This window comes from Mesoplodon densirostris, chromosome 2 (genome assembly GCF_025265405.1).
Source record: "Mesoplodon densirostris isolate mMesDen1 chromosome 2, mMesDen1 primary haplotype, whole genome shotgun sequence".
In the NCBI taxonomy this organism is placed as follows: domain Eukaryota; kingdom Metazoa; phylum Chordata; class Mammalia; order Artiodactyla; family Ziphiidae; genus Mesoplodon; species Mesoplodon densirostris.
The window spans coordinates 82596185-82624088 of record NC_082662.1 but is presented as its reverse complement, the minus strand read 5'-3'; the positions used below and the strand labels follow the sequence as shown (position 1 = coordinate 82624088).

Genomic DNA, 27904 nt, shown 5'->3' with positions numbered 1-27904 from the left:
AGCATCTCCTTATAAGGAAAAGTTTCATTAAAAATGCTAGGGAGCTGCAGCCTGTTTTGAAAACCAATACTTGTAGCTTGTTATATTAATAGTCATAAATGTCTAAGGCTTATTAAATGAAAACACCCATAACAGTTTTATCTCAAGAGTCTGAGCAATAAGAATTTTAAAAAGCTGACAATGAAAAATAGCTGAATATTCTGGGAGATTCCATAGTAATAGGAAATGGCATTAACTAGTTACCTTCTCAATCTTCCCCTAGAAATGACTATTCTGCCTATTAATATCATCTTTTAGGGAGATATCTGTCATTATAGTGTTCAGAAGGCTGAAAAACCTGAAAAATATGAATAGGGAAGCTCCTTCCTAATTTTTAACTACAAAACACCAAAAATTGAGGCAATATTCTCTAGTGGGATTGAAATTCCCTGAGAACTTGTAACATTGGGTATCTTTTAAAACACTAGCTCCTTTTACCTTCCCTTACATATCAACCAAATTCTATTCTTAAAGTTGAGTATTTCAACTTTTCAAAAGACATTAATGGAAAGTTCAAACCACAGCCCTGAATATTAAACTTTCTTAGAGAATGTCTCCTTACTTGCACTTTTGGTAAATTTTTCTTCCTGTTAATTTTCTGAGAATATGTTAACTTGATTGTGAGCCACATTTCTATAAAGAAATACATCTATCTTTCATATATTACTTGAGTCAGGTCAATGTTTGTTAATCTACTACTAACTATTTGCTGAACAGAGAGAATTCATCAGTCTCAGAAGGAAAATACTCCTAGTGGTCAATACTCTTTTAAAAAAGGGCATTTTTCAAATGAGTAGTCTGACATTGACATAAAAAATATAAAAGGATGACTTTATTAAACATACCAATTTAAGAACATTCAAGTTTTTTAAAAAAAAGATTACAGCATGAGAAGATAGCAGATCAATGGTAATGGTATATATATATAATACTTGCCAAACGGAGTATAGATAAGACATACTAACTTCAGTGCTCAAAACAACAAAAAGAATGTTGTATCTTTCTTAGCTGTATTATACCTCTATGACTACTAAGTGGGAAACTTAGCAGACCCACACTCGCAGACTTATTTCCCATAGTAAATTTGATATGCTGTCATTGATATATATATCATTTTGAAATGTCGTAATACATAAACCTCTATCTTAGTTCCTTTTCTACATTGCCTACTTCATTAGAACTCTTCCCAACCTACCCCAAGACTCTAGTAAGCATCCTTCTCTGAGCAGGACCAACTTGGTCAAAACAGGATATAGAATGGCTCTAGGCAGAGGAAACATCTCCAATAATATTCTCAATTCTGTGTTCACTTTTCCTTTTAGCAGCTACCTAATCATATCTAAGATGGTATGAAAAAACCATACACATTCAGAGAAAAAGAAAAGCATTTTGGACTATCAATCTTTACCTTAGTCCTGCAGCTTCCCTTTATCAACCAGTGAACACATTATTTTAATTTCTCAACTGTGAACACAGGCAATAGTTAACAAAGCACCCAGAAACTTTGTGGAAAGTATCATAAAATTTCCAAGGAGAATGTGTTAGGTGGGGGTAGAGAAGGCAGAAAAAATCAAGAGAAACCATTAAGAAAAACATGGCAGTTCACACAAAAAATGCTTTCATAAAATCCTTTTTTTTTTTTTTTTTTTTTTTGCGGTACACGGGCCTCTCACTGTTGTGGCCTCTCCCGTTGCGGAGCACAGGCTCCGGACGCGCAGGCTCAGTGGCCGTGGCTCATGGGCCCAGCCGCTCCGCGGCATGTGGGATCTTCCCGGACCGGGGCACGAACCCGTGTCCCCTGCATCGGCAGGCGGACTCTCAACCACTGCGCCACCCGGGAAGCCCCACAAAGTACTTTAAAAAAATGAATAAATTAAATTCAATTTCAAGTAATATCCCTCCAATATTTTCTCATTGTTTTAGTGTTCATAAAAGGTATAATATATGCTTCTAGAAAAGGAAATTATCTTCTTTACCTACAGAATGGTTAGAGTACCAGCACCAGGAGGAATTTTCCAAAAGTACAAATAGTTCAAAGAAACCAGTAAACTAAGTCTTTTGACTCATTTAATCCCTGTCACAACCCTTAATTTTAAGACTCGTACCTTGAACCCCTATGTACTAGGCTAAAACTGCTCTTATTTCTGCATGTGGCAGTGACAAGTAATTAGGGAAATGAAAGATCTGATCCTACTCGGGTAGATCTAACTCAAAGATCATTTTGTTAGTCTAAGAACTATCCTAGTCATCTTAAGTAATCTTAATCCATATTTTAGAATCTGCCAGGAGAGCAAATACTAAAATTTTTAAACAAATTATTCACCCTGCCCGGGTCTCCAATCAAGAATTTATGGCTATTACAAATAACTCTTTTTCACCTCACCTCACAATACACAATAGCAAACTTTAAAGAACAATAATCATAAGCTCATATCTTTGAAAAATGGATGCAACAAAGCTTCTTCTGCTGTTATTCTTGAAGCCGGATTTAGATCTAGGAGTTTATCAAGCAGGTTGTAAGCTGCATCAGGTACCTCATCCCAGCCTTCTAGATTGGTAGGAGACTCATCAAAATTACCCCCACAGCCATTACTGTCCTCTTTATACAATGAATTCCCTGAGTGTTGTGCTTTAGGTATTTGTATGAGGTGAGCAGCTTTATGGTCCATCTTCTCTGAAAAAGTTGGGTCTTGAGAAGTGAGCTCTTGTATATCACTTGTTAATTTAGGAGTGTTAGAATTTACACCTCTGAGCTTCTCACAGAGTTTTCTCAAGTCTTGTGCTGGAATTTCTTTGCTACACAATATTGATTTGCCTAAAAGAGAAAAAATATACATATTTTTTATTATTTGAATATATCAGAAGTCTCTCCCATGAGAAACATGCAAGTCCAACTGCATGCTTTTTGGATATATTTACACTGAATATGAGATAGAACATCACGTGCTATATTTAAGTTGTGTTTTACCTTACATAGTTGAAGGTCAAATCATAAAGTGAAAGATAGTAAGTAGAAAGCAGTGACTTAATAAGTAAAGGACTCACTTGACTCTATCAAAGTCTCCAGCTTCATTATATTCTTTTGTAATCTTTAATCAGCTGCAGCTCCCATTCTCTCTCCCCCTTCCAAGCTTCTACATGCCTCTGACTACATGGTTCCTGTCTTTGATTAGGATGCTCTGCACCTCCCCCCAACTCCGTGCCCAGAATACTCCCACTTAGGGCACCACTCAGTTCAAGCATTACCTTTAAGAGGCCTGACACTCACAGAGTTGATCATTCTAAGCTTCTGTTATATCCTGTGAAGGTTTCTATTATTACTTTTGCTATTCTGTATTTGAGCTCTTCAACAAAATGTTTTAGCATTTGATAAATTTCATGTTATAAACTTCTTATGAAGTTATTCAATAGCAGATGATAGTTCTCCCCATCAGTTGAAAATAAACATTCTCATGTAAGAATACAATTTCCAAGGCTTTGCTTCATGGTTCCATTTCCCATGTGTATATGTAATATCTCACCCTATCACCCTCAGATAAAGTTTTCTTATTATAGTTTCAAGAAAGGTGCAAGTCGTAGTCTGACTGTGCTGCAGAACCACAACCGCCACTAAGCCTTCCTGGTGGATCAGACCACGGCACTGGTGCCCAAGTGAGGGACAATCATTTTTGCAGTAGTTCTTATTCAGAAATAGTTCTTGGTCAAAATCACTTGTTTTTTTCAAACTAACAAGTCTCAACGCTTTCTAGGTATCATACTTCTCTGAATCATATTTTCCAGGAATAGGTGGAGTGAGACAGGCATATGTATTTCTTGAAGTTCCTCAGATAATTCTGATATGCACCCCTGATTAAGACCCACTGATTCTGGGGCTGGGCAAGAGGCAGCCCAGCTACTTTTGAGGTGGGCTGACTGAAATTTTGTCCCAAAGGAGTGTTCCATATTTTGGGGCGGCATGCTGATTCAATCATACCCACCCACTTTGGAAAGTATTGACTGTAATTGTGCATGGAGAATAAATACAAGGTGGCCATTTGAGTTCAAGTTGTTGGCAAGAGCAAGGCTGAGATAATTCTCAGGTGCCCTATGAGGTACACTGCATATCCCATACATGAAGTACAAGAACTTGTGTAGCTAACATGACTTCCCACATCCAATAAATGCTTTCAATATTACTCTATCAATAAAGGTATTCTGTTCATTTCGCTTCTCAGCTACTCTAACCCTAAGGAACCTGACAACAACATACATCCTATTATGTCCCCTACTGCAGTCCTTACTACACTGTATTATAATTAACTATTTACTTGTTAATACAGACTAAGAGTATTTAAGGCAGGCCCAAGAGCACCTGATGCTTAATAAATATACAATAAACAAATTAAAACATATTATGAAAAATATTTATGTAATAAAGTCAAACCATAACTACAGGGAGGTAAGATTTTATTCCTTATTCTTTTGTTTAAGATTATAAAGTTGAACTTTAAATACTGGAAAAGTGTAGTACTCTGCGCTTGATAAGATAAACTGATTACATGTAGAGAAGAGAAGTGATAAATTATTTTCTTACACAATGCAATTAATTTTCAAGCAATTGAGAAACTTTGTATCTAACACCAGAGAACATTATGAATATGTTTATTTGTAAAGAGAATTTCATAATAATTAATTAAGTGATTTGTAGGAGATAATCAAAGGTATTTGTTTTGTTCTATAATATAAAACTGCTTACCAAAAGTTTTAGCAGCCTGGATAGTTTCCCTGGATCCACGAATTGTCATAATTTGAGCCAAAGCGGTTAAATCATCACTTGCTTTATAAAATGGATATCGTCCACTAAGCAAAGAAAGGAATATGACACCTGCAGACCACATGTCAATTGCTGTAACAGAAAACAAACTTTAATTTTACTCCTACATCAGTCGTTCTCAACCTTTACTGTATATTCAAATCCTCTTAAGAGCCTTAAAAAAATTCTGATGCCCCGGCCAATCCCCTCAGAGGTTCTGATTTAATTGTTCTGGAGTAGGGCTCAGGCATCATTTTTTTTTTAAAGTTCCTCAGTCAGGCGCTTTTAAAGATTTCAGGGTTAAGTATGCCTGGTTTAACATCCATAATGCAAAATACAATATTTTCTTTCTTGAGCAACATGAAAGTTGCTAAGTTTAAAAGGATATCTCATCACTAAGTAAATGCACATTTTATAACATCAAAATAAAATCCAAAGTAGCTACGTAGGAAAAAATCTGGATGTACCCCAAGAATTACACACCATAGTAATGAAAGTGCTTCACTTTACTGAAAAGCATTAAACATTAGAAGCTCATCTTCAGCAAGATGTTACCCTAACTTTTGCTGTAGAAACTATCAATCTCTAGAATTCTGGCAGTTATGATGAAGACCAGCTCAGCCTCATGTGAATAAACTCATTAAAAAAAAAATGTTTAGGGGGACTTCCCTGGCTGTCCAGTGGTTAAGACTCTGCACATCTACTGCAGGGGACATGGGATTGATCCCTGGTCGGGGAACTAAGATCCCACATGCCTAAGATCCCACATGCCGTGTGGCCAAAAAAAAACTGTTAAGGGACATCTTCTCTCCTAATGGCTGAACTCCCAGTATCATCAAGTTATTGGATCTACTCCCTTGGCCACTGCATCATCTGTCTTTCTTGGTTCCCTTTGTACCTTCGCCTGCTCCTTCAATGTTTCCTCTAAGCCTTAAGGGTTGAGGTTACCCAGAGTTCCAACTTCTACCCTATATACTCTCCCTTATTGGGCCATACACTTCACAGCTTCAACTACCTTTTATATAGTAATGATGACAGTTAACTGTATTTCCAGTCCAGACTTCCCTGTGCTTCACTTACTTTTATTCTGTTGGACATCTCTATCTGGATGTTCCACATATATCTCAAACCAATTATGCCCCCAATCATCTTTATCTTTCCCTGTACACCAGTTACTTCGTTATTCTCCCCTTGGTTACTGGTACCCATTCAAATCTCCCAATCTAGGAGTCTGATAAACATCCTGGATGCCTTTTCCCCACCACTTCATTCCCAAATCCTGCATCCAATTATCCATCAAGCTCTGCCTTTTCAATTCTTCGCTTTTCTTTTCAAAGATTTTTTTGATGTGGACCATTTTTAAAGTTTTTATTGAATTTGTTACACTATTGCTTCTGGTCTATGTTCTGGTTTTTTGGCCATGAAGCATGCGGGATCCTAGCTCCCCGACCAGGGATCGAACCTGCACACCCTGCACCGTAAGGTGAAGTCTTAACCACTGGACCACCAGGGAAGTCCCCAATTCTTCACTTTTCTGTTCATTTGTATTATTACTGCCCTCGTTCAGGTTTTCTTCATCTCTCACCTGGACCTGGTCCTCTCTGCACACCTGCCAGAATGACCCATCTAGAATACAATTATTACCATCCCTTTCCCTTGAATAAATTTCCAAAACCTACAGGGTACAGTCCAAGCCATATAACAACTGTGATCCGACACTGTCTACCTTTTTCCAGGTTTATTTCTCACCACTCCTTGACTTTCATCATACATTCTAGCAACACTAAACTTTTATTGATTCTGTATGACCATGCTATTGCTTGAGTTCCTCTGCTCATGCAAACCCCTCACTCCAATTTACATTCCCTTTTCAGACATTCTATCTTCCATGAACTTCCTTCCATAATCCCTTCAGATAAGGTTAGATACCCCTAAAATACTCTGTATAAAGTTTTATAACCATACTTAGCAGGTTATTTTATATTTGCGAGTATATCCTGACCAGAGTGTAAGCAGAGAGTTTCATTCATTTTTTATATCATTAGCAAGCACAGAATAAACACAGAACAAATGAATACATTTCTGTAAGGTCCATAATCCAAGTGAACAGCAGGGTTCATCTATTCAATAAGATGTTCCATGACAACTCTTTCAGGCTATAGACTTTTTTCTTTTTCAAAAATCTCTTTAATGCTATTATATTGTTTTCACAATAACAAAAAATTTTAATCAAACACGCAATCATATGTGTATCACAGAAGAATTTTCAGGTATTAGACAAACATAAAATGTTGCAAGTCTTACATTAGCAAATACTACTAAACACAATTTTTTCCCCCACAAGGGTGATGTTAAAATTATTCCTGGTAAAATCATCTGGTAAACAGATAAGCAAAATGCAATCTATCGGGTAAAAAAAAAAAAAAAAGGAAACACTAGGATTAGCAGCTTTCATAAATAGCACTATCTCAAAAATGGGAATGCCACACTGCTAGAACCACTTACATAACTTAGTTAAAAGCAGCAGAGCTCAAATTTAATCATAAGTAGACAAAAATCATAAAATAAGATACACTCACGGCAACCAATTTAACTGGGTTCTGTATTTCTAGTGCAACATACCTGTGGTTTGGTTGGGGCACTTTGTCAAGACCTCTGGTGCTCTGAATCCTGGTGTACCTGCCCTAGGTGCAACCTGTTGCCGCCTTATGATGATGAAATAAGATTTTTCTAGTTATGTAAAGTTTAATTATTTAAGACCAAAAAATAACATTTATCAATTTAGTTCACAGTAAATTCTACCTTGATATATATATAAATAAAAGTTATTACAAAGCAAATGATAATCCAATGTGATGAAAATCCTGGATTTTGTTTCTATAGGTCTCTCCCCCTACACCAGTTCCCAGGCCTTATTCCAGAAGGGTTTTAAGGTAACTTCCAGGCATAGAAAGAGGTAGTATATGGTAAGAACATAACAGAAAAATAGAATACAATGGGAACTCTGAGGTATAAAAATTTATTTATGTTCGGAGTGATTAATTTCTGAGATACTTCTTCACTTGTATACTTGAGTTAATCAGGAAAGGCTCATGAAAGCTTATAAAAGTCTTGAAGGGAAGAAAGAAATTTATGTGGCAAAGAGTTGGAGGTGGGAGTGAGAGAAGAGTTCTAATATTTGGTTCAGGTTATTCTACACAGGCAGGAATAAAGAAAGAAAACAAGATTAAATCAGCAAGTAAAACATGAAATTCTGACGTTTCATAAGAGCTATCCCTAACCCTACCAAAATTATTTGCATGTAAAATCAAATATGTTTTCCAAAGAGCATTTGCATGTCAAGGGAACAAATATGACAATACTTGTCATTTGCTCTTCAAGGTACCAATCTGCATTAGTGCCTATGCAGTTCACAGAACTGCACTGTTCCCTTTCACTCACTCAAATCAACTGTCCACCAAAATCAATGCAATTTCTCATCTTGTCTGGCAGCATGCTGGTGATTTTATAGCACCATCAAAACACATTACCTTGAAAGGCAAATACTGCAGACTTTATCTGTTGCATAACAGTCACAGGTCAGGTTAGCTGGGCAAGAACTGGCAGTTTTCCTCATCACACTACTATTCATAACTTTTGTAGAAATAGCCTTCTTTTTTGTTGCTACTTTTCTAGATAGTAAATCCACAGTCTTTGACTGCTTCATAAGCTGTAAAAGAAAAGTCATATTCTCTATTTTCATGGCATTTAACATGATGCCTTTGAGATGCTAGTAGAGCAAAAAGCAATAGGGGAAGCATAACTTTCAAAACTGCTGAATGTGCTGTTGGATTGTAAATAAACACTCGTCTATCAAAATATTTAAGGTCTTTTTAGGTTACTGTGTTGAATAAACATATTAAAAATTTACTAACCATTCCTAGTTTCGTGAATATTTGAATTACACTTTATTAGAACTTTTCCTGAAATGTTATAAAACAATTACATTCTAGTGTCTAACTCCATTTCAGAACTGTAAACTGCACAATTACATTGGCTAAAATCAGTTTTAATTTGTTCCTCATGCTATCTAGCTGCTACAGGATATCATACGTCAATTTAAAACCACTTAACATTGATGATAATTTTGTAAATTTTACAAACATCTTTACGCTATCAACTGTGTGTCAGAAATGTGTTAGTTGTTGGGAGCTCACGTTCCAGCCAATGAGAGAAAAGTACTTAACTTTCTGAATGTTCCTTTAGAGAAAGAGCAACAATAGTCAGCTAATCAAAAATGACAAAAAATTCCAAAAGAAAAGTTCAGAACTGGAGAAAATGAAAGCACTGACTAGATGCTCGAAGCAGTAATACCTTCTGCTAAAGCAAAACTCTTAAAAACTTACTGATAATAAAAGCTAGCCATTCCCCAAATTCTCTCCAGTGTACAACTGACTGATGATTGCACTATTAAGCTACATTACTTACTTTCACTGCAGGGCTCTCATGTGAAATGGAGCTGTGTATATTGAAATTTCTTTCTCCAAAAACAGAGCGCTGGAAAGAAAGGCCTACAGATCCCTCCTACAATACCAACAAAAACAAGGAAAATAAGGATTATATCTGTAACACTTTCTGCCAGCTGTACTCTGCCATAGTTTTGAAAGAGTTAAGAGACATAAAACAAAAACAGCTGCATCCAAGTCATTCTCAGGCACCAAAACACTTCTGTGAAAGGAGAAAACAGTCTAGACAGAACTCTTAACCCTCATACAATGTTATCATAGTCCACAAATATATATAACTAAAAAATTATAAAACCACCTGCATGGATGTTACATTTTGCTGTGCAGCTAAAATGGAGATAGACACTTCAGAATTTTTCCCCTATAACTAATGCTTTCTTTTAAAAAGGATAATTAATATGAACTTTATAACATGCAGGGAAAATTTATTATTTTCCGTTTTTGTTATATAATGCAATTATAATGACAAAGACAGTATAAATCTACCAAGCAAAATTTTCAGTTTTGAAATCATAAAACAATCCATTGTAAATCTTAGTGAAATCTAATCAATTGAATATATAACACGTGTAAACAACATTGTTTTTTTGTTGCGTTATCCTAGAATTATAATTCCCTCTGTTGAATGGAGTACATTTCTAAAACCATATTAATACTTAAGAAATAAAACAGGTAGAACCTTTCCATCTTTTCCTTGTTTAATCTGAATCTGTGCATTTGGGTTGGGCCTTTTAACTGCAGTTTTTGTGGTAGGCTGCTGATCCAGCTCCTTAGGTGCTGCTGGGCCGCTCAATGAAATTTTGTTTCCGGTGATTACGTAGGATTTATTTTGTGAACAGCTTTCCTGCTGAGCTTCAGACTGGACAAATTTGAGAAGCTCTATTTTAGTATCATGGGTTCCTTGGGCCAAACCAAAGTCTACCAAGGCATACCTATGAAACAAAAGTAAGCACTTTTACTTCTCTGTAACAAAGCTTAGTTAATATCATAATATGCTCAAACCATATTCACACAGAAACTGTATTCTTTGGGGGATAAATTAAGGATTTATAACATTCTTGAAAAAAGAAAAGTAAGTTTTACAGACAAGGTAAGGATTTAATAGCTAACTACTGAAAATTAAGGAAAGACGTATCCCACACAAGAAAACATCTTTTCTCCCCTTCTTCCAATGGCTTGTGCAGACAAGGCAACAAGGAATGCAGGATGTAAACACAATCCTTTGTCCTCTGATGGTGGCAGAGATGGCATCATAGCAGATAATTTTTAATTAAACAAGTTTAAAAGAAAAATAAATTAAAACCATGGTTTAAAAATCTGATTAATTAAAGAAAAAATTAAAAGTCAGGAATACAAAAGCCCAAGAAAAGAAGTTATGTTTCTATTATCCTTATTATACTCAATATGAGCCATTATATAAACAGCAGTTTTTAAGTTTTCAGCTTACAATGCCTCTATGTACATAATCAGCATAAAAAATATTCAAAAAACAAAACATTAGTGTTGAAACAAGAAATTGGCTATCATGTGGTCCAATCCCCTCATTTACTAGGAAAGAAAGATGAAGCACACAGATTAATGTATAAGGTTAAACAAACAAACAAACAAACAAAAAACTAGACCCTTTCTAAGTCTCTTAGCTATTTCCACTGAGCCATGGTACACCTCATGATGTACACTGTTTTACTAATACAATTTTTTTTCTCCTTGAGGGTATTTCCCTTCCTCAACCACAGTGAAAATCTGAAACAGAAAAAGATGTGTGTGGCTGTTGCAGGATGCTCTGCATCTAAGAGATGGACCCCACAGCATAGGTTCAGTCAAGTATAAGTATTTGCTGGTAACTTTCCATACTTACTTTCTCAAGCGCCTATTATATAAAAAATTGCTGGGCTTAACATCACGGTGAACAATACCAAACTGATGAATGCGTTTCAAAGCTTTGAACAGATTAAACATATATTCCCGTACTTCTTGAAAAGAAAGAGAATTCAAAATGTCCTAAAATAAAGTTATGAATAAGGTTATAAGATTGTTTTCAGTGAAATATTTAGCTAATAAAAATTCAAGAAATATTAAAACCTACCAAAAAGGACTCATGTTCCAGATATGGCATAGCAATAACCACATGATCATTTTTCCTAAAGCAGTATTTAACTCCCATGACATTGTCTTGCCCCCTAGTGGAAAAATGCACAATGAACTTCAGAAGAAAGGTCAAATGAACTGAAACTTTATGCAGTTTTTTAAAAAATGCAACTTTAGCAATGCATAAATAATGCCAGAAAACTAACTTAAAACCATCACCGGGCTTCCCTGGTGGCGCAGTGGTTGAGAGTCCGCCTGCCGATGCAGGGGACACGGGTTCGTGCCCCGATCCCGGAAGATCCCACATGCCGCGGAGCGGCTGGGCCCGCGAGCCATGGCCGCGGAGCCTGTGTGTCCGGAGCCTGTGCTCCGCAACGGGAGAGGCCACAGCAGTGAGAGGCCCGCGTACAGCAAAAAAAAAAAAAAAAAAAAAAAAACCATCACCATATAGGAGAGATTACTCATTTAACTGACTTATACAAGATAAAGGTTTTTTTTTTTTTTAAACAAACACGGTACCAGTTATGAGGTTATAATTCAAAACGAGATAATTATAGTTTTAATTGGGGAGGTGACAGAATGGGAAGGAAAAGATGAATAATAAATATGAATTAACAAGACTTAGTAGCAGATAAGATGGTAACAGTAATAAATAAATCAAGTAAAAATTAGTAATAGCTAATATTTATTGAACATTCACTACATGCCAAGCTCTGATCTAAGCACTTCACACCTATCAACAAATTCACTTAATTTTCACAACAACCCTATAAGGATGGTGCCGTTATTTCCTACCCCCCCCCTTTTTTTTAACATACAAGGAAACTGAGGGACAGACAGGCTAAGGAACTTCCCCAAGGTAACTCAACTAGTAGGTCATGGAGCCAGAATTTGAATCCAGGCAGTGTGCTCCAGACCTAGACTCTTAACCATTATACTATACTACCTCAGAGAAAGGTGAATAAAATAGGGTAAACTGGATTTTCAGAGTTTTGAGACTGAGTAAGTAAAACAACATGGATACCAACAAAATATGTAGAGAAAACAGGAAAAGAAGCATCAAAAACCAAAACCTCATCATTCTGATAGAGATATCTAGATACAAGACTATATCTTAAGTGAGAAGTCAAGTGTAAGCCAGTGACAATATTATAGATAAATGATACCTAAAGCTGTGAAATTATTAGAGAAGAGAAAACTGAGCCTTGGAAAAGTCTCATGTTGGAGGGCAAAATAAGGAGGAGCAGAAAGCCCAGATAGGGACATCCGCAAGTGAGGAGTTTTCAAGGAAGGGGTGATCAACAAGGAGGTCAATTAGAATAAGGACTGAGGGAAGGCTTTCAGTCTGGCAAAGAGGAATTAACTGGCAAAAAGGAATTAACTAATTTTCAGAATGCAGTTTAAGTGGAAAGGAAGAGGCCAAACAGGATTTAAGGAGGGAAAATAGTATATAATGGAAACAGAACATAAAGACAATTTTCCTGAAATATCTGTCAAAGAATAGAAACGAGTATGGGAGCTAGAAAGGAAGCAGGATCAGGTAGACTTTTTTTAGCATGCACATTTTTGAACAACAAGGAAAGAAAAAGTGGTAGAGGGAGTTATTTAAAGTGTGGCAAAAGGAATAATCTTATTCAGGGGACTAGAAGGTATTATGTAATCATGCCTTATAGAAGCCATCTTATTCTCTTGTCTTCTATAATAAACAGAGGGGTAAAACAAATTAATAGGCGTGTTTATTCATTCAGTAGATATTTAGTGGGCACTGTTACTTGACAGACACTATGTTAGACATTAAGGATGAGAAGGTGAATTAAAATTAACATGATTTTGACATTAAGGGTGAGAAGGTGAATTAAAATTAACATGATTTCTGCCCTCATGGACTTTCCTAAATAGTGGGCAATATGGATAATAAACCAGGTAACAAATAATGACAAATTATGGTAAGGGTTTTGAAAGATATCAAAAGGTGCTGTGACAATAAAAAATAGAATCTAATTCAGAGAAGGCCTCTTTGAAGTGGTACCATTCTTGCTCAGAGCAGAAAGATGAGGAGTCAGCATGCAAGGACTGGGAGGGGTCTTCCTGGATAGGGAAGAAGTATGGGTAGTGGCCCTGAAGTGAGAAAGCTCTTGACACAAATTTGAGGAGCTAAAGAAAACAGAGCACAGTGAAGGAGGTGGAAAGACTGGCATGGGATAAAGCTGGATTTTTTTCCCAAGAACATTGGGAAACCACTGAAGAATTGTTAAGTAGTGGAAGTAATAGTATCCAATTTATATTACATACATACATATTTTTATATTTTAAGGATCACTCTGGCTGTTTTGTGACTATGGGATTAAGAGAGGAAGAGAAGAAGCAGGCTATTGTAGTAATCTAGACTTGGACTGAGATAGCAGTTGAGAAGACAAAGATATGGATGAGATTTTAGATATATTTTGGAGGCAGAATTGCCAGGACATGGTGATGGAGTGGACTAGGAGAGAAATGGAGAAATTGAGTGTGATTACTAGGTTTCTGGCTTGAGTAACTAGGTAGACTGTGGTACCATTTGCTGAGATGGGTAGATGAAAACAGATTGTTGCAATAGGTAATTTTGGGGGCAGATGAAGGTGGATTAAAATTTAGTTTTTGGCATGTTAGGTTTGAGGTGTTTATTAGGTACCCAAATGGAAATATCAAATCGTCAGGTAGATATATACAAGTATGCAGTTAAGAGGTCTGAGGTTAGATATACACTTATGGGAATCATTACTATATATTTAAAGCCACGTGGAATACATGATACCACCTAAAGAAGTCTAGAGAAAGAAAGCCCAGGATCAAGCACTGAGGAACTCCAACATTTAGGTGTCAGGTGGAAGAGGAAGAACCGGCCCAAATAAAGCAGGAAGAAATCAAGGAGTATATGGTAGTACAGAAGTCAAAAGACAATGGTTCAAATCAATTATGTTAAACACTGCCAGGAGTTCGTGTGAACAGAAAAAGGAACCGGCAAAATAAAGTCATGGTTGCCTCTCAAGTAGTTTCCGTTTAGCATAGAGGACAGCAGCCTCACTGTGTGTGTGTGGCAAAAGGCAGGTGTGGAAGTGAAAACAGTCTGTGCAGGTAATTTTTGAGAAGTCTGGCCATGAAGGGAAGCAAAGAAATGTTGGAGTAGCTGGAAAGGGGATGGTGGTACAGGGAGGATAAGAGACACTACATCACGTCTCTATGTTGACAGGAATGACCTAGCAGAGAGAAACCAAACAGGAAGACATGCCAGAGGATTCTGTTGTTCAAAATAAAATATGAGATGAGGCTGTCAATATCTGGGGAGATGTGAAATATGAGTTCCCCATATTTTTAAAAATATCTACACCATGAAAGCCAAGGTTTATGATTTGGCAGGAAGATTAGAAAAAGAAGTGGTAAGAGAACAGGAAGTCAAGCTGAGCCTCAGGAGAAATCCACTTTAAAAATTAATATAAACTTAACTAGCCATTCCAAGATTAGCGGAAAAGTGCTAGCAAACTGCAAACACCTGACTGAAGAATATGTTTAATCAACAATCTCATCATCCCTATTAGATATCTACTTAAAAATCTTAAAAATTATATACAGCAGTTCAATTAAAAATATCTTTAAATTGCCTACCCAGCCACTGTTAGGCACTGAAGCTCAGCTGCAATTCTTACAGGATGACTTGTTGGAATTAAGTGTTTCAGAGCAATTGTCTCTTCAGGTCCTACTTTTAACTGTGTTGTGGCCAAATACACAGAGCTGAAAGTGCCTGTAAAACAATTTATTAGATTTTTCAATATTTGGTTTTTAAAAATGTTTATGAGACAATGCTAAAATAGTTCTTAAAAACTGTTTGGAACCCATAAAATTATCATAATCTGTCATCAATATTTTAATGACACTGAATACAAAAAGCAAACACATTTGTAAATATAACTTATTTTCAATTTTTAATACATTCTTAACTGTCCTCACATCTTTAGGATTCTGCAAAGCTATACAGTAAATCTGTTTAACTGAGTTAGCATAAAATATTTCCATGGTATGACCCAATCTACCAAGTATCTTTCTACAATATTATCATTGGAAATTACTTTCTTAAGACTTGGATTCAGTTCTGTTAGAAGTAAAAATGATAACAGTCTTAGGGGGAAAAGGAAACTACATTTTTTATTTTAAAAAGTTTTTTTAAACTTTTAAATTCACCATGAAACTAAACAGAAAAAAATATAAGATGTGGTGATCAGTTAAATCTGAGAAATACTGAGTTAAAGCAAATTGATAGATTATTTCTAGACCTTTAATGTACTGAAGTACATCATAAATAACCAAAAGGGAGCTATACATGCTATAGTTTTCAAACTTATTAGCCTTAGATCACACTCCACTCTTCCCTCTCTCCAGGAATAGTTAGCTATTTGTTATGAGGACACCAGTTTTCCAGAACAAAGTTTTTGAACACTAAGTCAGTGTTCAAAAAAAGGTAAGAAAAAAAAATGTAAAGATTTGCTTCTTACATCCCAAATCATCTCATCTTCTAATCTCTCTGCCCTTGCTGATTCAGCCTTTTCTCATCTCACACTTTCCATTGTGAAAAGCAAGCAATGAATAAATGGAAGTTTTGTTGTTTTTGGGGGTTTTTTTTTTACTGTTAAATTTTTATTTACTATTTCTCAGTATAGTCACTAAAAAGTTCTATTATCGGGCCTCCCTGGTGGCGCAAGTGGTTGAGAGTCCGCCTGCCGATGCAGGGGATACGGGTTCGTGCCCCGGTCTGGGAGGATCCCATATGCCGCGGAGCGGCTGGGCCCGTGGGCCATGGCCGCTGAGCCTGCGCGTCCGGAGCCTGCGCGTCCGGAGCCTGTGCTCCGCGACGGGGGAGGCCACAGCAGTGAGAGGCCCGCATACCGCAAAAGGAAAAAAAAAAAAAAAAAAAAAAAAAAAAAAGTTCTATTATCTTTATCTTCTCAATCCCTTCACATCTGTCTGCCAAATTCACCCTTCATTCAATCAATATGATTGCCAGTCTCTCAATGGTATTTACGTAAATACTGACTATCCTATAAATATTGTACCACTTTATTTTTATCATTTTGCCATGAAAAATTGCCATTGTTCAACATACAATTCCACCTAAACGCAATGGAGAAAGAGAAAAAAGATTCAGCTTTCCCTGATCAAATCCCCCCACTTAAATCTTAAACTTTTTATTTTTAATAATTATCATTAATAATATATTATTAATATAGCAATACTTTTTTTAAAGCAAGCATCTGCCTTTTTTTAAAAAAAATTAATTAATTAATTTATTTATTTATTTTTGGCTGTGTTGGGTCTTCGTTTCTGTGCGAGGGCTTTCTCTAGTTGTGGCGAGCGGGGGCCACTCTTCATCGCGGTACGCGGGCCTCTCACTGTCGCGGCCTCTCCTGTTGCGCACAGGCTCCAGACGTGCAGGCTCAGTAGTTGCGGCTCACCGGCCTAGTTGCTCTGCGGCACGTGGGATCTTCCCAGACCAGGGCTCGAACCTGTGTCCCCTGCATTGGCAGGCAGATTCTCAACCACTGCGCCACCAGGAAAGCCCCCAGAAATACTTTTAATAGTATAAAATTATAAAGGTTAAAATAGGACTGTTCATTTTATTGTAAATATTTATTTATTCTTAGATTCTTTCCAAGGAAAAAAGAAAAGCTAATAATTAGTAATATAACCAAGGTCTTAGTATTTTTAAAAGGGGTATTTTTCTAATAAGAAATAATAATGAAAATCAAGATTATACAAAGGAAAACAGGAGGAAAAAAAGCTTATAAAGATAATGAAGTATATCTCCAGATTACCTTCTCCAATTTTGTCCTTAATCTTAAACACATTACCAAGCTGTGGTACAGCTTCGTAAAGCTTCTGAATATCTTTCTTAACACCTATCAAGGAAAAAAGAATTTAGGTACAATTAATTACTTAGGTTGAAAAATCTCAATAAAATAATTTCTAAAACATAAGTAATTTACATTACAAATAAAAATATCTATAATAAACCTTAAACTCATGATAAGACTAAAACCCCATCAAGTTGCTCTAACTCACACACCTCCTGAAGAGACAAAACTGCAAAGTAACTGAATCACTCACACCCAATTGCTGCTACTCTGAAATTACATACTAACATGTAGATACATTGTCACTGCATAGAGTACAACACAATGAAGAGGCTAAATTTAAAAAATAACTAAACAATTTGTGCTGCCATCACTAGATGGCATGTCAAGGACACAATGCAATCTTCTTGAAAACTGTTTCTATCCCTCAAAGATACAAAATCTTACAGGCTTGGAAAAGTTTTACATATTGAATATTCACAGTATACTCTAGAAAGAAGGTCTACTAAAGGTCTCAAGAATGTTAAAAAAAAAATTCTTTAAAAATTGTCCCAGGGCTTCCCTGGTGGCACAGTGGTTGAGAGTCAGCCTGCCGATGCAGGGGACGCGGGTTCGTGCCCCAGTCCGGGAAGATCCCACATGCAGCGGAGCGGCTGGGCCCGTGAGCCATGGCCACTGAGCCTGCGCGTCCGGAGCCTGTGCTCCTCAACGGGAGAGGCCAGAACAGTGAGAGGCCCACATACCACAAAAAAAAAAAAAAAAAAAATTGTCCCAATTACCAGTAGTATCCTATATCTTGACAGCAGAAAAATCATTACTTTTAAATAAATATAAGCTCTTTACAAAAACCTGCATGGTTAAAATTCAGAGGCAATAATACAAAATGTGATAAACTACTGGATACAAAAAAGAACTACATACTTAAGAGTCCTCAGGTTTTATTACAATATCTAGGCCAAGCATCAGCTACTTTTAAAGTTATAATAACACTCTGCATCATGCAACAGTTTTAGGCATTTTCAAAGCAACTTCACACATATTATCTTTTCAGATTTACATAATAGCACTGTGATATTGGGAGAACAGAAATAATTATCCTGATCTTTCAGAGAAGGAATCCATATTCAGGGAAATTAAATCACTTGTCCACTTTCACAGAGGTACTGCTGGTAAGTTTATAGACTCACTCATTTAACAAACACTGTTTTTAAAAATGCCCAGCAACTGGCATATTAAAAATACAAATGAACAAAGGTGGTGGAAGCCCCTGTTCTCTAGGAGCTTGGCCTAGTGGAAGAGACAGATATTAAAAGCTCACTTTTAATACAAGATTTTAACTGTAATGTTAGAGGAATGCACATATTACTAGGTAGAAGGAGGGAGGAGAATGAACACTCCTGAAGGTGCCAGGAAGCTTCAGGTGACTGTTAACCTGTGTTTTGAAGCATTCACCAAGTAGAGAAAGTGCAAGAAGGCATTTTAGGAAGGAACATTACTAGGTAGAAGGAGGGAGGGGAATGAACACTCCTGAAGGTGCCAGGAAGCTTCAGGTGACTGTTAACCTGTGTTTTGAAGCATTCACCAAGTAGAGAAAGTGCAAGAAGGCATTTTAGGAAGGAACTACTATGTATGCAAAGACATGGAAAAGGAAAAAGGCATGGGTTATTGTGGAGGGAGGGGAGAGTAGGAGAGATAATAAAATTCAATGTGGCTGAGGAAGGAAAGGCAGAGGATGCAAAGGAAGGCCATGTAAAGTTTTTAAGCAGGAAGATGACAAGTGGAGGATAAATCTGAGGTGAAGAATACTAAGAATACTAAGCGGTGGAGATTAAATAAGAGGCCAAGAAGACCTAATCCAGTAGCCTTTCCACTATATCACTCCATCTAAGGTAATGGGAAGAACTTACTTAAATTACCCTCACCTTCCCATCTACCTTGCAGGTGAACTGGAGAAGCTTCATGGATTTCAATATAACAGGCAATATAACAGTAATCCTGTGAACCAGTTTTGGAGATGAGAGGCCTAAATCAAAATGCTGGCTCCACTATTACCCAGCCGGTATGACCTTCCTAGAGCACACAGCTTATCCTCTGTAAGCCTTAATTTCCCCATCTATAGAAAAGGGGGCATAAGAGTACCCATGGCGCTGAAATACTGTGAGGATTAAATGAAATAATATACATAACACAAGGGCAGCTTCTAACACAATGCCTGACACACTGTAAATATGAAATTATACTGGTGATTCTTATTGTTGTGGTTACTATTATTAACATTATTTCTTTAGGGCTTTTGCTCTTACTATTCCCTCTGCTTGAAATCCTCTTCCCTTATAACTTCGTATGGCTGGCTCAATTGTCACAGTTTCCTCTGACATCGCTAGTTAAATTCGCGCTCCTCCCATTATCCACATTATCCTGTTTATTGTCTTTGGAGTTCTTGTTCACTATAAAATTATCCTGTTTATTTATTTGTTTGCTGTCTGCCTCCTCCCACTAGAATATAAGCTCCACCAGTACAGGCTCCCTGTCGGTATAATTCACCACAATGCACTCAGCTCTTAGAAAACTGCCTGGCATGTTTGTTGAATGAATGAATTCTTACTATCATCATGGTTGTTCAGAGACAGCTGTAGGAAAAAAGAAAAAAGCAAAAGTTTACAAGTTACAATAGAGTGAAGCCAAAGACAAAAGCAATCACTTCACCGTCAGCTACCGCACTACTTCTCTCTGGAAAACAAAACCAAGGCCTGAGGGGAAAGCTGGCTTTCTAGCAGTAATAGTTGCCACAGTCAATTACAATCATTCCTAATGAGTGTCAAGTCCAACCAGCTTCAAATTCCAGTGTCATAGGAAAGGCATCATGAAAAGGCACTACAATGATTATTCAATTTGTTATTACATTTCTTTGATTCTAAGACACAATTTTGACTCTGAAATTGGGATGCAACTTACAACTGTTGCTGGCCAGCATCAAAACTTATACAAGAGGTGTCAATGACCTGAAGAAAATTCAAGAAATCACAGAGGAGCATTAACATTTAATCCTTAAGAGCCAAATGGCTATAGGGAGGAATAGTAGAGGTGGTGAAGTAGAAATCAAACGTAGGCCAGCTCCACATAACTGGGCTGTTCTTAAGAACTCATTAACAATGGCTTTTTTTTTTTTAATGAATTCTTCGAAGAAATTCTGCATCACTAATGTTTGGGAACAGGGACTTCCCTGGTGGCGCAGTGGTTAAGAATCCGCCTGCCAATGCAGGGGACATGGGTTCGAGCCCTGGTCCAGGAAGATCCCACATGCTGTGGAGCAGCTAAGCCCGTGCTCCACAACTACTAAGCCTGCGCTCTAGAGCCTGTGAGCCACAACTATTGAGCCCGCATGCTGCAACTACTGAAGCCCACGCGCCTACAGCCTGTGCTCTGCAACAAGAGAAGCCACCGCCGTGAGAAGCCTGCGCACTGCAATGAAGACCTAATGCAGCCAAAAAAACAAAAACTAATGTATGAGAACAATATTATGAGGGGAAAAAAACAGGATATCAACAAGTCTGAGTATAAAAAGTGATTCAGAAGAGACAGATCTGAAATGTTTATTTTTCATTTCATGTATGTCCCAGAGATAAACAATTATTTGTCTAATTACATCTAAAAGAACTCTTCCAATAACTATAAAAAAAAATTCTAGGTGTTAAGGAAAGCACTGCCACAGTATAACTGGCAGTATTTCTGAGCAGTACATAAAATAATGGTGTATCTTACAATTAATGGTGTTTAGGTATGACAAAATATTTTAAGAACCATTTGTGGTCTTTTTATTACTAAATGTATTGAAGTGTTTGTGTGCATGCTTTGTTGTATATACATGATTAATTACACCAAAAGCTTTGTAGTAGGATGATATAGTTTCATGTGGCTATTTAAATTAAAATTAAATTAAAAATCAACTTCCTCAGTCACATTAGCCACATGTGACAACATACAAACATTTCTGTTAGTGCATAAAGTTCTATTGGACAGTGCCGATATAGAAAAAAGCCTGAAATCTAAAGAGTCTGGATTCAACTCCTATAATTAAACCACATTAGTGTTCAGGTTTTTAACCTTTAAAACAAAGGAACTGGATTAGATGAACTTTACCTTCCAACTACAGTATTCTATGCTTTTCCTACGAGTTCCACATTTTGGAACATCCCTTTGCATAAACATGAGCTGGCAGTTAGTAGTAGAGATGCTGGTTAACTGTTAGAAATAACCAGGAAGAAAATATAAGTAGTAAGAAAATACTGTAATGCAAGGCCATGTGAATGACTACACAAGCTCAATGTGCTTCCACACCACCACTCACTTACTATGCACTTACATATCTCTACAAAACTCAAACTATGTTTATATTAAGGTTTCCTGTCACTGCAGAACAACTTTGATGTTTCTGAACAACAGAAAAATTTCCTGACAACCAAAGTGAATCAAAAATCCCCAGATTATGAATTGGGAGATGAAAGTAGACAGTGAAAGAGAGTACTCATATCAAAAGCTAGAAAATACTACTAAAGGCAGAGACCAATGAATATATACTGTGAGGACTGGGGAAAGACCCTGAAAAGTCCACAAACTAAAATATTATTTAGGTCTTCATTAAATATTATGAAGGTCTACGCTTCTGTTTTGAAATTTTAAGCGAATTTTCTTTCTGCTACATAATATATCCAAGTTGGCTATAGCAACAGCATCCTTAACTATACTCCCTGCTTTCACCCTCATCTTGTTCCACATAAAAGCCAAAGAACTACCTCCTTTCCTCACCCCTCTCTTCGACTTCACTCCCATCACTCTCCCACTTCCACTCTTAGCTATTTCTAAATGCTAGGCACACTCCCAGCTTAGGGCCTTCGTACTTGCTGATTCCTCTGTCTGGAATGCTCTTCCCCAGATACACGCACAGTTCACTCCTTCACCACCTTCAAGTCCTAGTTCAAATGTTACCACACTGAAGCCTTCTCCAACCAATTACACTTACTAAAATCACAATCTCCTCTCCCAATACCTCCTATCTCCCCTTCCCCTCTACATTTTCTTCACAGCACTAATCACTTTTGAACATACTATTTATTCATTTTCTATCTCTATCCACTAGATTGAGGGCACTGATTTTTGTCTGTTTTACGAACAGATTTATTCCTAGCACCTAGAAAGGTGCCTGCATATAACAGACATAGACATTTAAGAAATATTCATCATACAAATGAAATGTTTTCAATTACTTACCATGGAGTAAAATTGACCTCCAGGAATATATGTCATGTTTATTCTGGGGTTTCATGTACTGCCTAAAATAATGCTTTCTATAACTAGGGAGATCATATAATTTAGCCCAAACTGGGAGAGTCTTCAGAGTGAAAGGGGGCACTAATAATTACACTGTGACAACAGGCATAAAATGGATCTGTCTCAGGCAAACCAGGACGTTACCTATAACCCACTTTAGAATCGTAGGCTAAAAGCATCCATATAACACAATGAAAGCAAGCCTCCCAGTACAGTTCAACAGTATGGAGGAGACATTCAGTATATATACAGTTTATACTTCATTCTTTCACTGAAAAGATCTTTATCACTTACCAAACTTGGCATATGGTAGATACTTAAAAAACAAAAGCCTGCTGAAAGAATGAAACAATAAATATTTGAGCTAATACTTTGCCAGGTACTTTGCTCACTGCAGCATTTTTCTTAATAGGAAAAAAAGGAAAACAATCTAAAGGTTCAATAAGAAAAGGCAATTAAATAAATTATATGATACCATGCAGTGGAACATTAGGCAGTCCAAGCGCAGAGTATTTAATTACATTAAGAAATGTTCAAGATATATATTGCTAAGTTAAAAATGGAGATCAGAAATAAGTTGGCTGTGATCCTAATTCAGTTTTCTTAATTTTTAAAATTTTATTTATTTATTTATTTATTTTGCAGTACACAGGCCACTCACTCCCGTTGCGGAGCACAGGCTCTGGATGCGTAGGCTCAGCGGCCATGGCTCACAGGCCCAGCTGCTCCGTGGCATGTGGGATCTTCCCGGACCGGGGCACGAACCTGTGTCCCCTGCATCGGCAGGCGGACTCTCAACCACTGTGCCACCAGGGAAGCCCCCTAATTCAGTTTTTTAAGAAATGTATCTCTGTATGCACAGGAAGACCAAAGGAATATAACAAAATGTCAACAGTAGCAATATCTGTACAGTGGGATATTTTCTTACTTTGACTTTCTGTATTTTCTTCAATAAGCATGTATAATTTTTATCAGAAAAAAAGTTATAAAAAGCTGACAAATATCCCAAAACAAAGGGTCATACTATGCAGGCATTGTACTAAAAATTTTACTTTATATCCTTTGGGTGAATGATATCTAATCATTCAACCTAATATTTTCAGGCACCTACTATGTGCTGAAGACTGTTAGGCTCTGGGAATACAAAGATATATAAAAATCCCACCATTCAAAAGTTATTACATCAAAGGAGAGTAAATCACATTAGATCATGAGACAGTTATGTGCCTGGACTTCATCAGCTTTACTCCTTACTCAAGTTATGTTTTTGATATAATCTTAGCTTTTATTAAGGGTCAAATAAAAAAGAACCATATGAATAAAATTTCAGCATGTTTTATAAATTATCAAAGGTACTGTTTATAATGTTCAATGTCCTGTTACATATAAAAGCCACCAAACTTTGGAATTTTGGAATAAAATTCACACCACTCTTCATTTCCTAGCAGGTTTTCAGAAGAGTATTAGAATAGTAGTTTTTACCTGAACGTATGCTAGAGCCAAGTCAGATTCATTCATTCATACACTCTGCCTAATGCACAATGTACATCAGGAGCTATACAAGATACTGCCTTCAAGGACCTTATAGTATAACTGAAGAGACAGAATACACAGAGTGCTAAACAATACAAGAATAATAATAATATAATGACTGTTATTGTATTACGTGTCTGATGACATAGGGAAAGGTGAACCATGAAAAACAGGTAATTGCAAGAAAAATGGAAGGCAAGAGGGAAAGCATCCATGAAACTGGATGAAAGTGGCATTTTAAGATTATTCTAGTGGCAGTGTACAAAATGAACTGGAGGATGAAAAAAGAAGTGAAAGCAGGCAGTTTAAGTAAGAAACTTCGTTGTAATTCAGGAGCAAAGTGTAAGGGAATGAATTAATGTGGTGAAAGTGGGAATGGGAAGAGGCAACACTATACATACTAAAAAGAAGTACGATAAAATTGGGTGACTGGATGAGGGGAGCAGTTACAAAGCACAAGTCAAAGATAACTCTAAAGTTTTAAGCATAGAAACTTTAACTGGAATAATAGTGGCTTTCATCAAATAGGGATATCAGGAATGGTACTCATTTTAACATCAAAGATCAGTTTACCCTTAGTCAGAAAGCAAAAGTATGGGATGTCATATTCTTCTAGGGTCGAGTTAAAGTCTATTTTGTAGTGTATAAGTATATATCATGGATGAAAGGTCAAAATTAATATTTTTGAAAAAGCACTAAATATCCTTAAGACAAAGACAGAAAAGAACATTTAGCTACATTTTAAGAAAAGAAAAAAAAAAACAACAGTCAGTTGGAACTCCTATTTAACCAATGTTTATTAAATGCCTGCTATGTCCCAGGCACACTGCAGGAATGAAGGTGCATGTTACGGTGTACAAGATCAGGCACTGTTTGACCCTCTCCTTCTCATTTCAAGGTCTGGGTAAGGGTGAAGCAACACTTCATGATGTACACTGAGATACAGTCCTTCATTACTGCTACAAACATTTCCTTTACTTTTGTCAACTAATTTTGCCTTTGAAGATGTAAGTTAAAGTCCCTCCAATGCCGATTTCTAAATTCAAGCTTAATGCAATATGGTGATTAGAAGAACACAGGTCTGGAAGAGAAATTCTAGTTTGGGTATCAACAAACTTTGTGTTCTTAGACAACGACTAATATTAGACTGTAGCAACTTCATCTGTGAAATGACATGGTTGGACTACAATCCTCCTTCTAAAATGCAATCCAATCCTAAATCTAGATCTTATGAAGCTTCACTGATTCGTAAAATGCTCCTATATAAACATACAACTCACTTTAAGATTCAGGACGTGTTTTTTGTTGTTTGTTTTTAAATAATCGAAATTACAGAATTGTTGCCTGTACATCTTTGGCAATGAACACATACCTGGTAGTTTAAAATTCTGCTCATGTTTTTTTAATGAGCCATCCGCCAGAAACCGGCCACGAGGAGAAAAAGCCTTTGGCTCCTGCATCTGAATCCCCAAAGAAGCCTCCATCGCAAAGCGACTGCGGCGCAAAACGCCAGCTAAGGGGTCATGTCCACAGGGGGAGCAAAGCAGCTGTGACACTCGGCAAACTGGAGAAGATGAGAAGTTTAAATCACTCAGTGAACTAAGCACTAAAAAATGCTACTGTCCCCAAAGGGGCAAACAATTAAAAACGCACCATATGTCCAAATCCCCGAAGGAAGGAAAACCGTGAGCCATTTCTAAGGATTCCATGGGCTTCACTTTCACCTCCCAGAAACACCGGCAGGGGGCCGAAGGGAAATGTGCCTAACAGAGGAGTCTCCCTGGCAGCCGCCTTCAGGGGCAAGGGCGGCGGTGGGAACTGCAGAGGCAGCGAATGCGTGGGGGAGAGGCCTTAGTGGGGAGAGCGGTTCCACCTGAGAGGAGGGCTTGGAGGAGGAGATCGTTTGACTGTTGAAAGAGAGCGCCAGGCGGCTTGTCCAAGGCCCCACGCAAGCTGGCGGAGAACTGATACACGACATGGCTTACCAGTGCCGGGCGGAGGAAGAGAAGGGGGAATGAATGGGATCCTTCGGCGAGCGCGGATTGCGAGCTCCGCGGGGAAGGACCTTCTTCCCTCAGACTCCAGACCGAACGGGATGCTTAGTGCGCAGGCGCACGACTTTCCCGCCGCAGGTCAGCGGGATCCGAAGTGGGGGGTGGGGGTGGGGGTAGGGAGGTAACTGCGCCGCGAAGAGACCGAAGTCACAATCCAGAATTCGTTTCTAATCCGTCACAATCCCGCGCCATGGAGCAAACCGTCGGAAACTCACGGTTTAAAGGAATACGACTCCTCTGGCTCCCCAAATGCCTGGGTCGCCGCCTCCGAGAGCGTCCACCTAGCGAGTCTGCCAAACGCGCCTGCGCAACACTTCCCGTCTTGCTGCTTCTAATTGCTCATGCGCACTGTAAATCCCTGTGCGCCGCGTTATCTGCTACTGGGCGCTTGCGCAAGCGGTTTGGGTTTCTTCCCCAAGGCTGTGGCTGGCTGAAATAACGGTTACAGATATAAAGTCCGAGCATAATCCTTTACTAAAAAATAGAGTGAAACGTAAGGTTAAGGATCTAACAGTATTTTCAGGAAAGAGGATAATTCAGAGACAGAAAAGTCTTAGGTACTGGAGTCGTAACACATCCCGACTTACACAGACATTGGGCACGCTGAATAAAAGACATTCATTTTCTTGACTCCCAGCTTCACTTGTTTTTGTTGAGTGCCCTACTTCTCCGTTAAAAGCAGGCAAACAGAGAAAGGCAAGTACTAATGGTTTATGGCTGTATTCGAAGAAATGAGCCCAGTGACATTCACTCAGTCAATCGGTCAGTCAGTATACATTTGAGCCCTTGGCTCTGAGGCTGGTTTCTAGAGGCTGGAGTTACAGCGGGGAACACATGATAGAAAAAACCACCATCCCTCTATGAAGCTAAATTCCAGTGAGGCAGCGGCAATAAACAAACAAATGAGCAACATTCTTTTTAGATATTGATTAGGGTTCCAAAGAAGGAAAAAAAGTGGAAGGATGTGATGGTGACTAAGAAGGACTCACCATGATGGGAGCCAAATGGGAAAGAGACTAATTGGCACAGCACAGAGTAAGTGCAGAGGTAGAAATGAGCTTGGTAAGTTAGAGGGGGGAAATTTCACAGAACATCAACACCAGACAAAGCTACTCTATGACCATGATTGATCAAGACACACACAAAAAAAGATCACTGTAATCATGCCTGGATATAGACTAAACATAAACATTGTCCAAGCCACAAAAATGAGCAAACATTTCCTTATCCTGGATAATATGACTGAACTGCTGCTCCTGTACTAATTATTTAGCCTCTGTCCAGTAGATAAGTCATTCTAGATAGTACTAATTAAAATACACAATTATAGAATTACTCCTGCCTTCCTACAGCTTCCAATCCAGAGCAAAATCCCTCTTCCTTGAACCCTTCCCTAAATCACATAACACAAACCCAAGTTTCTAACACCCTCTTACTGAGATGTCACATGGTTCTCCATGGTTTGCATTCTCACAGAAGCAAGTAATAAACCTAACTCGTTCAATTACAGTTGTGTTCCTAGCAGTCTTTTGCTGGAGGGCATTGACAATAATCAAGTCCAAGATGCCTGTTAGATATCTAAGTGATAATGTCAAGTAAACAGATGAATATACTGGTCTGGAATGGATTCTAGGCTGGAGACATAAACTTGGTAGTTATGAGTTTATACATGAAACTTAAAAC

The 27904-nt window shown here is 37.6% G+C and overlaps 1 protein-coding gene across 3 annotated transcripts; it reads right to left on the bottom strand.

Moving 5' to 3' along the window:
• Nucleotides 1–878: 878 nt before the first annotated feature.
• Nucleotides 879–26535, bottom strand: CDC7 (cell division cycle 7). Of its 3 annotated transcripts, none has more exons than XM_060090106.1 (12): nucleotides 26437–26535; nucleotides 25540–25731; nucleotides 17268–17351; nucleotides 15067–15202; nucleotides 11423–11516; nucleotides 11195–11337; nucleotides 10016–10268; nucleotides 9299–9394; nucleotides 8362–8540; nucleotides 7454–7536; nucleotides 4775–4924; nucleotides 879–2854 (listed from the first exon to the last, which is right to left on the bottom strand). In XM_060090106.1, exons 2-12 carry the CDS (start codon nucleotides 25649–25651, stop codon nucleotides 2460–2462), a joined length of 1725 nt encoding a protein of 574 aa, XP_059946089.1. In that variant the 5' UTR covers nucleotides 25652–25731; nucleotides 26437–26535; the 3' UTR covers nucleotides 879–2459. The 3 variants fall into 3 exon arrangements, with proteins under 3 accessions (XP_059946089.1, XP_059946090.1, XP_059946091.1); XM_060090107.1 differs by lacking the exon at nucleotides 26437–26535 and adding an exon at nucleotides 26153–26427; XM_060090108.1 differs by lacking the exon at nucleotides 9299–9394.
• Nucleotides 26536–27904: the final 1369 nt, after the last annotated feature.

Bases quoted from the DNA above. Each gene is read 5' to 3' on its own strand.
- CDC7 (XM_060090106.1), bottom strand. From the start codon at position 25,651: ATGGAGGCTTCTTTGGGGATTCAGATGCAGGAGCCAAAGGCTTTTTCT. The intron at 17,352-25,539 runs GTATGTGTTCAT...TTTCCTTGATAG, and splicing joins GCAGAATTTTAAACTACCAG to GTGTTAAGAAAGATATTCAG. The intron at 11,517-15,066 runs GTAGGCAATTTA...TTTTTCCACTAG, and splicing joins CAGTGCCTAACAGTGGCTGG to GGGGCAAGACAATGTCATGG.